At 38.8% G+C, this 12,295-nt stretch overlaps 1 protein-coding gene across 1 annotated transcript; it reads left to right on the top strand.

Annotated features, from left to right (window-relative positions):
• The first annotated feature begins 9,796 nt into the window (after positions 1–9,796).
• LOC309796416 (heat shock cognate 71 kDa protein-like) lies at positions 9,797–12,057 on the top strand. The gene has a single exon (XM_082609496.1). It carries the CDS (start codon positions 10,127–10,129, stop codon positions 11,819–11,821), a length of 1,695 nt encoding a protein of 564 aa, XP_082465622.1. The 5' UTR covers positions 9,797–10,126; the 3' UTR covers positions 11,822–12,057.
• The last annotated feature ends 238 nt before the right edge of the window (positions 12,058–12,295 follow it).

Raw genomic sequence — 12,295 nt, 5'->3', positions numbered from 1 at the left:
TGTCCATAAGTAGATAAGTGTAGGACCTGGCATATACATACAATGTGACTTAAGAGGCTCTAGGACACTGACTCCTATAGTACAAATCACTAAATCATAATATTGCAGTAATAACAGCAACAACAGCAGCAACAGCAAAAGCAACAAAATACTGCTAGCTCCACATCACCCACACTCTACCCCTCATTCTACAAGTTGTCTATTTACTTGGTCTTACTCCCTGTACTTCTAGCAAGTGACTCATGGAGAAGAAAATTCATCTCTTTTAAAAATGAAAATGGTTTCCAGGACAGTTATGTCATTAAAGACATTGCATGGTGTATTTTAATCTACACAATTATACGTATTGAAACACTGTATGTCTGACACTATGCTAGGAACAGGGATGCAAGATGGCATCCAGGGCAAATAAGATGCATTCTTTGCCCACAAAGACATTACAGCCTAGTGTGGGAAATAGGTAAAGATAGATAAATTAGAGCATAAGGCAATAGGTAGGTGTTACGGAAAGGCACACAAGGGCCCTCTACTCAAGTGTGTGTGTATGTGTGTTTGTGTGTGTGTGTGTGTGTGTGTGAGACTGGGGATGAGAAGAGAGTCAGGGAAGGCATCTTAAGTGAGATTTCTCTTAAAATTACTTTTGAAGGACAATTAAGAGTTGATGAGGTAAAGGAAAGAGGGCTAATGTGTACAGCTTATGTAGCTACCCATTCAGAGGCTCAAGAGAACCTGGCACAATTCAGAACTTGCAAATAGCTGACTATGGCTGGAGGATAGAGTATGAAGAGGAAAGCAACAGTGGGGAGAGATGAAAATGAAAAGATACATAGCATTAAGGTCATAAAAGGCCTTGTATTATGTCTTAAGGAGTTAGGACATCCTCCTAATCATATTTTCACCTCTAATAATTATTTCTAAGAAGAGTCATTAAGAAAATGCAGACTTTTATGGGGAGAATGAAAGCAGCACTAATGTTTATTGAACATCTGCTATGCCTAGTAGTAATAAAGAGTCAGAGTCTGTTTGATAGTTGAGTGTGGACAGCATTTAAGCTCCAATCCTTCCCTTTTCTACCACCATACGTTTGGTATTATAGATAAGGAAACCTGCATTCTGCTTGAGATCTTATCTTCTGTGGGAATTTGAGCCCCACAGCCTTACTCTGCAAGTATAACCATTCTCCAGCCCAGCTCTCTACAAAAGCCAAACCAACTCTGCTGTGCTCTTGCCGTTCCAGACCAACTTGTGCCTGTCTTGCCTCTACACACAAGTTCATTGTGTGACTGGTAAGTTTTCTTGCAAATTCTCAACGTGTATGAAGTATGATTAGTTTCAATATCTGACCTATTATTTAAGCAAGGCCCATCCCGCTTTCATGCAGGTGATCATAAAACATTGAGGATGTTTAAAGATTTACCATATATAATCTCATTTATTTATCAATACAACCATTTGAGTTAGCACTTATTATTTTTGATTTGCAGAGGAGAAAACTAATCTTCAGAGAGGTTGTTTAATCTGTCCAAGGCCACGCAGCTAATAAGTGGCAGTATCAGGATGTGAATTCAGTTCTGTCAAAATCCATAATCCCTGCAGAAAAAAGAAGGCCTGGGTAGAGGGCTGAGGATTATGACCTTGCATGACTAGAGGTAACATTTTCCTTATCTACAAAGTGCAGAAGACTAGCAAGAAAAATAAATCATTAGTGAAGCCATATTGGCAGTAATCCATAGAAAAACTGCAGTGGTGTGGATTTAGTCTAGCCAGGATTGTTTTATTTTTCCTAAAGTTGGTATTAAAGTTAATGAAAAATGTCAGTGAATAAAGTCATCATTACAAGCTTCTCCTATAGAGATAGCAAATAGTTCTTCTCTTCAGTTATTCTTTAATTTGTTATTTATTTTTTGGTTTGCCCAAAGAGAGTTCTAGCCTTTGTCCTCCACTCCTAGGAGGTAATTTCTAACTAATTGGAATAGTCCAAACAAAGGAATGTCTTTGTTTTGCATTGTGGGCTCTGTGGACCACACTTAATAGTTTATACTAATGAGATGACACATGGTAGGTCCTTTGGGTCCTGTGATATCAGCCAGACCTCCAGGAAGTAGGGAAGATGGTGATGGACTTCAACCACAAGGGCAATCAATCAATTAATCATTCCTATATACTAAAGTTCCAATAAAAACTCTGGACACCAGAGTTCAGGTAAATTCCCCAGTTTGGCAATATTCTGAGTACATTGTCATATATTAATGACAGGAGAGTACTACAGACTAAATATTTGTGTCTCTCTAAATTCATATATTGAAACCTAACCTTCAGTGTGATGGTAGTAGGACATGGGGCCTTTGGGGGATGATTAGGTCATGAGGGTGGAACCCTCAGGAATGGAATTATTGCCCTTATTAAAAGAAGACCCCAGAAACCTTTTTTTCCCTTTCTACCCTCTAAGATTATAATGAGAAGATGTCAGTCTATGAATCAGGAAGCAGATCCTCACAAGACACCAAATCTACTGAAACCTTTATGTTGGATTTCTCAGCATTCAGAACAATGAGATATAAATTTTTCTTGTTTATAAGCTGTCCAATCTATGGTACTTTTATTATATCAGCCTGAACTAACTAATGCAGAAGATATTATGTCCTGAGAACAATGGTAGCTTTGTATTTGGAATCCTTTCTGACTCTGCCTTATGTATCTCTTCCGATGGCTAATTTTCTGTACCCATTCCTTATAGGAAACCATAATAGATTGCAGTGAGTTCTGCGAGTCTTTCTAGTGAATTATTGAACTCAGGGGGATTTGGGGAAACTTCCAGAATTGTAGTGTCAGAAATGAGAGGCGTCTTGTGTGGATTCTTCCCTCTAAATTTGTAATTGGTCCTTAACTGCCTGTAGTTGGGGTCAGAAGCCTTGGGTGGACTTTTAGCTGACTGGAGTACTGTTCCTTCAACCTCATAATTTAACTAACATAAAGAACTTATATGGCTTAACTGCAATATAGTCACTTCTGACTTGGGGAAAAGGATAGCAGGTATTTAAAATTCCGACCTTATAACAAATTTTAGCATTTCTTAATGACTTTCATCTGAGAAATATAAAAACAAACAGTTCAAATGGAGTTATATTATTTTTAAGTATAATAAAGGCCAAATGCTTCAGTAGATTATTAAATACTAGAGAAATCTCACAGAAATTAACAAAAATAAAATAATTATAAATACAAATACCTGTAGCATTTCATTTCTTCATTTATTTGGGAATAATTCTATCCTATTATTATAAGATAAATTATTTATATGCATAACCTGTTAGTCTAATTTATTATAAGCAACAGAACTTTATTTTATGTTATGTTAAATTACAAAGTATGCCACTAGAGTGTGCTAAAACATTTTCTTAGATTAGAAAATAATTTCTAAAATCAATACTTTTATAAACTGCTCTGAGCAAAAAGTTCCATTTATTACTATATTATCATTATAAAACATATTTGTAGAAATTAATGTGATAACACAACTTTTCCACTTTTCTATTAAGTGTCTTAGTTTTTTTTACACAATTTTGTGATATCTATATGCTTCCAGATTATGAAGCTATTGGAAATACTAATTATAAGAACTATCATTAAGTGCAGCAGTAAAGTCTTGGCTTTCACATTGTTTATTCTGTTGAAGGAACACAATGTGAATGATTGGTAGTAGGGCCCAAACATCAAGGAAACCTAGTACATTAATAGAAAATGCACTAATATTGTGGCAATGTGAGGTTAAAATATCACTTCTGGTATCAGCCAAATTTAGAATAAAGATGGCAAATGTCTCAAATTTTGATTATTTTTGTTTTATACAAAAGATTGATCACATGTAGATGTATACTTATATTGATCATATACAGTCATCCCTCAGTATCCATGGGAGATTGGTTCCAGGACACCTTGTGGATACCAGAATGCCTGGATGCTCCGGTCCCTTATTTAAAATGATATGTATTTGTATATAACCTATGCACATCCTCTCATATACTTTAAATCATCTCTAGATTGCTTATAATATATAATATAATGTAAATGTTATGTAAATAGTTGCTGACATGTGATGAATCCAAATTTTGCTTTTTGGAAATTCCTTGAAAATAGTTTTCAAATATTTTTTGTCTGTGGTTGGTTGAATCCATGGATGGAACCCATGGATACAGAGGGCCGACTGTAAATGCACATAAAGTGTAAAGGATTTTTTAAGTGAAGGCACAAAATAAGAGAAAAAATTATGACTGTAGCCATGGTCTTCTTTATGGAAACATCTTGCATAACCTTAGGGAAATTTTATCAGGAAACTGCTAAATGCAAAGAGAAGGGCAGAATAGGAACCCAAGAAATAAACATATGTTTCACTTTCCTGTCACACTCCTCCCCAACTGGAATGCCCCACAGAATCCAGGGAAAAAAAACAATGCTCTAATTCATATCTAGGTCTCCTGTTTTACACTCATAAACATTTAAATACAGACCAGGAAACTTTGAATGTGTGTATTTGTTGATGTGGAGGGGAAAGGAGGTGTAACTTGCCAATAGATTCTGCTATCTCCACCCTTATTATTTTCACCAGAATTTTCAGTCAGCCATCTAAATTCCAACCTAACACCAAGACTCCAATGTATTCTGAGAATTCAATTCCTGGTGAGGATCCCTGACATATAATATTAGAAATGGGATAGAGGCTATAACCACAGGCATAGAGGGTTTTAAAAAGTCTAGTAATAAATTTAGCTTAATATGTCCTATATCTTTAGTACATGGATTTTAGAGGAAATTTTGTTATCAAAATTGGCTTGAAATAAGTAGTGGTAACAGTAGAATAAATTGTGAAAATGTCAAAAAATGCATATATGCCCTGTCCAGATGACTTTATAGGTAAATTGTTTCAAAATACAATGAGAGATAATTCATGTGTCATTTAATTTATTCTAGAAGATAAAGGAGGAAAATTCTTTTTATTTTATGAATCAAATATAAATAACTTGATACCTAAACTTGACCAAAAAAAGCACACTGATAAAATCTAAAAACCAAAGTAATTTATGGAGGTAAGCACAATAACATTAAATGTTAAGTAATGAAACTAAGGAGTGTATTAAAAGACTCATACACCATAATCAAGGACAATTTATCCCATAAGTGTGAGGATGGTTCAAAATTAGGAGATCTATTATTATAATGGTTTCCCATAATAGATCAAATGAGATAATATACACATGCTGAACACAATTTTCCTCTAAATTATGAAATGTTATTTAAGAAAATACACTCCCAAATTCATTTATGAGGACACCATTACCGTGATACCAAAACCAAAGACACTACAAAAAAGAAAATTATAAGCCATTACGCTTGAAGAATGTAGATATAAAAATCTTCAACAAAATATTAACAAACCAAATCCAACAATGTATAAAAAGGATCATACACCATGATCAAGTGGAATTTATTCAAAGGTTGCAAGTGTGGTTCAATATTCACACATTAATCAATGTGATACACCACATTAACAAAAAGAAAGATAAAAATCACATTATCATCTCAATAGATGCAGAAAAAAACACTTGTCATATTCAACATCCATTCATGATAATAACTCTCATCAAAGTGGGTACAAAGGGAGAATATCTCAACATAATAAAGGCTATTTAGGACAAACCTACAGCTAACTTCATACTCAACAGTGAAAGACTTTCCTCTAAATACACGAATAAGACAAGATATCCACCCTTGCCACTCTTATTTAACACAGTATTGAAAGTCCTAGTCACAGCAATCAGACAAGAAAAAGAAGAAAATGTATCCACATTGGGAGAGAAGAAGTAAAACTGTCACTATTTGCAGATGACATGATACTTTATATAGAAAACCCTAAAGTCTCCACTGAAAAAGTGTAAGAACTAAGAAATGAATTCAGCAATGTTGCAGGATACAAGATTAATATGCAGAAATCTATTGCTTTTCTATACACTAATAATGAACTATCAGAAAGCAAAAGTAAAAAAAAAAAACTCCACTTCAAATGGCCTCAAAAAGAATACAATGCCTAGAAATAAACTTAACCAAGGAAGTGAAAGACTTATACCCTGAAAACTGTGAAACTTGTTGAAGGAAACTGAAAATAATACAAAGAACCAGAAAGATATCCTGAACTATAGGATTGGAAAATTTAATATTTTTAAATGGCCATACTATTCAAAGCAATCTATGATTTAACTCAATACCTATCATAATACCCATGACATTTTTCACAGAACAAGAAGAAATAATCCTAAAGTTTATATAGAACCACAGTATACCCCAAATTGTCAAAGCAATCTTTGACAAAAAAACAAAAAAACAAACAAACAAAAAAAAAACTGGAGGTTTCAAAATCCCAGACTTTAGACTATACTGGAAAGAGACAGTATTCAAAACAGTAAGGTACTGGCACAAAAACAGACACATAGATCAATGGAAGAGAATAGGGAGCCCAGAAATAAACTCACACACTTATGGTCAATTAATCTACAAAAAAGGAGGCAAGAATATACAATGAAGAAAAGACAGTATCCTCAATAAGTGGTGCTGGGAAAACTGAACATATACATGTAAAACAATGAAACTATAACATTCTCTCACACCATACACTAAAATAAAATCAAAATAGATGAAAGGCTTAAGTCTTAGACCTTAAACAATAAAAATCCTAGAAGTGAATATAGTCAGAACATGCTTTGACATAAATAGCAGTAATGTTTGGATCTGTCTCCTAAGGCAAAATAAACAAAAGAAAAAATAAACCAATGTGACATAATAAAATTTAAATGCCTTTGCACAGCAAAGGAAATTATCAGCAAAGCAAAAAGACAAATACTGAATGGGAGAAATTATTTGCAAATGATATGACAGTTAAGGGGTTAATATCCACAATATATAAACAGCTCATACAACTTAATAATAACAAACCAATCGAAAATGGGCAAAAGACATAAAAAGACAGTTTCCTAAAGAAGACATACAGATGGTTAACAGGCACATGAAAATAAACTCAACATCACTAATTAACAGAGAAATGCAAATCTCACCAAGAATGAGTTATCACCTCACAACTGTCAGAATAGTTATCATTGAAAAGTATGAAAATTATAAATGTTGGCAAGGATGTGGAGAAAAGGGAACACTTGTACACTTTTGGTGGGAATGTAAATTGGTGCTGCCAATATGCAAAACAATATGCAGTTTCCTCAAAAAAACTAAAAATAGAATTACCATATGATATAGCAATTCCACACCTGGGTATATATCTAGAAAAATCAAAAAATATCAAAGTTTAAAAGATACATGCATCCGGGCTTCCCTGGTGGTGCACTGGTTGAGAGTCTGCCTGCCGATGCAGGGGACACGGGTTCATGCCCCGGTCTGGGAGGATCCCACGTGCCGTGGAGCAGCTGGGCCCGTGAGCCATGGCCACTGAGCCTGCGCGTCTGGAGTCTGTGCTCTGCAACGGGAGAGGTCACAACAGTGAGAGGCCCGCGTACCGCAAAAAAAAAAAAAAAAGATACATGCATCCCAACGTTCATAGCAGCACTATTTACAATAACTAAGATAGGGAAGCAACCCAAGTTTCCATCAACAGACAAAGGGATATAAAAGAAGCATATACAATGGACTATTACTCAACAATAAAGACGAATACTGTATGATATCCCTTATATAAGCAATCTAAAAAAATAGGGGAGTTGAGGAAGATGGCAGAAGAATAAGATGTGGAGATCACCTTCCTCCCCACAGATACATCAGAAATACATCTACATGTGGAACTGCTCATATAGAACACCCACTGAATGCTGGCAGAAGACTTCACCTCCCAAAAGACAAGAAACTCCCCACATACCTAGGTAGGGCAAAAGAAAAAAGAAAAAAAAAAAAAACAGAGACAGAAGAATAGGGATGCAACCAGCACAAGTGGGAGGGAGCTGTGAAGGAGGAAAGGTTTCCACACACTAGGAAGCCCCTCTGTGAGCAGAGACTGTGGGTGGCGGAAGGGGGAAGCTTCACAGCCATGGAGGAGAGCACAGCAACAGGGGTGCTGAGGGCAAAGTGGAGACATTCCCACACAGAGGATCAGTGCCGACCAGCACTCACCAGCCTGAGAGGCTTGTGTGCTCACTCACTTGCCAGGGTGGGTGAGGGCTGGGAGCTGAGGCTTGGGCTTTGGTTGGATCTCAGGGAGAGGATGGGGGTTAGCGGTGTGAACAGAGCTAGAAGGGGTTAGTGCACCACGGCCAGCTGGGAGGGAGTCCAGGAAAATGTCTGGACTTGCTGAAAAGGCAAGATAATTTTTCTTCCCTCTTTGTTTCCTGGTGTGCGAAGAGAGGGGATTAAGGAAACTGCTTAAAGGAGCTCCAGAGAAGGGTGCAAGATGTGGCTAACAGCGCAGACAACAGAGATGAGCATGAGATGCTAAGGCTGCTGCTGCCACCACCAAGAAGCCTGTGTGCAACCACAGGTCACTAGCCACGCCTCCCGTCCCAGGAGACTGTGCAGCCCGCCACTTCCAGGGTCCTGTGATCCAGGGACAATTGCCCCAGGAGAATGCATGGCACGTCTCAGGCTGGTGCAACATCACATGGGCCTCTGCTGCTGCAGGCTCGCCCCACATCCATACCCCTCCATTCCCCCGGCCTGAGTGAGTCACAGCACTGAATCAGTTTCTCCTTTAACCCCATCCTGTCTGAGAGAAGAACAGATTACCTCAGGCAACATACACACAGAGGAGGGGCCAAATCCAAAGCTGAACCCCGGGAGCTGTGCGAACAAAGAAGAAAAAGGGAATTTTCTCCCAGCAGCCTCAGGAGCAGTGGATTAAATCTCCACAATCAACTTGATGTACCCTGCATCTGTGGAATAGCTGAATAGACAATGAATCATCCCAAATTGAGGAGGTGGACTTTGACAGGAAGATATATTATTTTTCCTCTTTACCTCTTTTTGTGAGTGTGCATGTGTATACTTCTGTGTGAGATTTTGTCTGCATAGCTTTTTTTTGACCATTAGTCCTAGGGTTCTGTCCATCCAGTTCTTTTTTTTTTTTTAGTTTTTTTAAAAAAATTGTTTTTATACATTATTTTTGATTTTTATAACTTTATTTTATTTTATCCTCTTTCTTTATTTTTTTCTGCATTTTCTCACTTTTATTCAGGGCCGTGTGGATGAAAGGCTCTTGGTGCTCCAGCCAGGAGTCAGTGCTGTGCCTCTGAGGTGGGAGAGACAACTTAAAGACACTGTTCCACAAGAGAACTCCTAGCTCTATGTAATATCAAATGGCGAAAAACACCCAGAGATCTCCATCTCAACACCAAGATCCAGTTTCACTCAAGAAACAGCAAGCTACAGTGCTGGGCACCCTATGCCAAACAACTAGCAAGACAGGGACACAGCCACACCCATTAGCAGAGAGGGAGCCTAAAATCATAATAAGGCCACAGACATCCCAAAACACACCACCAGACGTAGAACTGCCCACCAGAGAGACAAGACACAGCCTCATTCACCAGAACACAGGAACTAGTCCCCTCCACAAGGAAGCCTACAGAATGCACTGAACCAACTTAACCACTGGGGACAGATTCCAAAAACAACGGGAACTATGAACCTGCAGCCTGCAAAAAGGAAACCCCAAACACAGTAAGATAAGCAAAATGAGAAGACAGAAAAACACACAGGAGATGAGGGAACAAGGTAAAAACACAACAGACATAAAAAATGAAGAGGACTCGTTGAATGCGGTGGCGGCTCTGTAGGTTCCTGTTTTCTCCTCCAGTGGACCCGGCACTGCGCTCCGGCAACCATGTCTAAGGGACCTGCAGTTGGCATTGATCTTGGCACCACCTATCCTTGTGTGGGTGTCTTCCAGCACGGAAAGGTGGAAATAATTGCCAATGATCAGGGGAACCGAACTACCCCAAGCTATGTCGCCTTTACTGATACTGAACGATTGATCGGTGATGCTGCAAAGAACCAAGTTGCAATGAATCCCACCAATACGGTTTTTGATGCCAAACGCCTCATTGGATGAAGATTTGATGATGCTGTTGTCCAGTCTGATATGAAGCATTGGCCCTTCATGGTGGTGAATGATGCAGGCAGGCCTAAGGTTCAAGTGGAATACAAGGGAGAGACAAAAAGTTTTTATCCTGAGGAGGTGTCATCCATGGTTTTGACAAAGATGAAGGAAATAGCAGAAGCCTACCTTGGGAAGACTGTTACCAATGCTGTTGTCACAGTACCCGCTTGCTTTAATGATTCTCAGCGTCAGGCCACCAAAGATGCTGGAACTATTGCTGGGCTCAACGTGCTTAGAATTATCAACGAGCCAACTGCTGCTGCTATTGCCTATGGCTTAGACAAAAAGGTTGGAGCAGAAAGAAATATGCTGATCTTTGATTTAGGTGGTGGCACTTTTGATGTGTCAATCTTCACTATTGAGGATGGAATCTTTGAGGTCAAATCTACAGCCGGAGATACCCACTTGGGTGGAGAAGACTTTGACAACCGGATGGTCAACCATTTTATTGCAGAATTCAAGCACAAGCACAAGAAGGACATCAGTGAGAACAAGAGGGCTGTCCGTCGCCTTCGTACTGCTTGTGAGAGTGCTAAGCGCACTCTCTCTTCCAGCACCCAGGCCAGTATTGAGATCGATTCCCTCTATGAAGGAATCGACTTCTATACCTCAATTACCCATGCCCGATTTGAAGAACTGAATGCTGACCTGTTCCGTGGCACACTAGACCCTGTGGAGAAAGCCCTTCGGGATGCCAAGCTAGACAAGTCTCAGATCCATGATATTGTCCTGGTGGGTGGTTCAACCCGCATCCCCAAGATTCAGAAACTTCTACAGGACTTCTTCAATGGGAAAGAACTGAATAAGAGCATCAACCCTGATGAGGCTGTTGCTTATGGTGCACCTGTCCAGGCAGCCATTTTATCTGGAGACAAATCTGAAAATGTTCAAGACTTGCTGCTGTTGGATGTCACTCCTCTTTCCCTTGGAATTGAAACTGCTGGTGGAGTCATGACTGTCCTCATCAAGCGCAACACCACCATTCCCACCAAGCAGACGCAGACCTTCACAACCTACTCAGACAACCAGCCCCGTGTACTCATTCAGGTTTATGAAGGTGAGCATGCCATGACCAAGGATAACAACCTGCTTGGCAAGTTTGAACCCACAGGCATACCTCCTGCCCCCCGTGGTGTTCCTCAGATTGAAGTCACTTTTGATATTGATGCCAATGGCATCCTCAATGTCTCTGCTGTGGATAAGAGCACAGGAAAAGAGAACAAGATTACCATCACTAACGACAAGGGCCGTTTGAGCAAGGAAGATATTGAACGCATGGTTCAGGAAGCAGAGAAGTATAAAGCTGAAGATGAGAAACAGCGGGATAAGGTGTCTTCAAAGAATTCTCTTGAATCCTATGCTTTCAACATGAAAGCTACTGTTGAGGATGAGAAACTTCAAGGCAAGATTAATGATGAGGACAAACAGAAGATTCTTGATAAGTGTAATGAAATAATCAACTGGCTTGATAAGAACCAGACTGCAGAGAAGGAAGAATTTGAACATCGGCAGAAGGAGCTGGAAAAAGTCTGCAACCCCATCATTACCAAGCTGTACCAGAGCACAGGAGGGATGCCAGGAGGAATGCCAGGAGGAATGCCCGGGGGCTTCCCTGGTGGTGGAGCTCCTCCATCTGGTGGTGCCTCCTCTGGACCCACCACTGAAGAGGTCGATTAAGGCAGCCTAGCATAGGTTTAGCATTGTTCCACACAACATTGAAGGACCCAAATTTGTAGCAAATTCCATGGCAGTTTTAAAGCTGAGCTGCTGTAGTAAACTGGGCATTCTTGATACTGGAACATGGAATGTGTGCACAGGGAAAGGAAATAACATTGCACTTTACAAGCACTGTATTGTAAGTGGAAAATGCAATGTCTTAAATAAAACTGTATTTAAAATTGGCAAAAAAAAAATGAAGAGGAAATAGGCAGTCTACCTGAAAAATAATTCAGAATAATGATAGTAAACATGATCCAAAATCTTGGAAATAGAATAGAGAAAATAAAAAACACACACAATAAAAACTTAGAAGAACTAAAGAGGAAACAAGCAATGATGAACAACATAATAAATTAAATTGAATATACTCTAGAAGGGATCAATAGCAGAATAACTGAGGCAGAAGAATGGATAAGTGACCTGGAGATAAAA

Source organism: Mesoplodon mirus (assembly GCF_964341445.2).
Source record: "Mesoplodon mirus genome assembly, chromosome: X".
NCBI lineage: Eukaryota > Metazoa > Chordata > Mammalia > Artiodactyla > Ziphiidae > Mesoplodon > Mesoplodon mirus.
This window is presented reverse-complemented; position numbering and strand designations above follow the sequence as displayed.

What these genes read in the sequence shown, in the direction of transcription:
- LOC309796416 (XM_082609496.1), top strand. Translation starts at nt 10,127, where the DNA reads ATGAAGCATTGGCCCTTCATGGTGGTGAATGATGCAGGCAGGCCTAAG.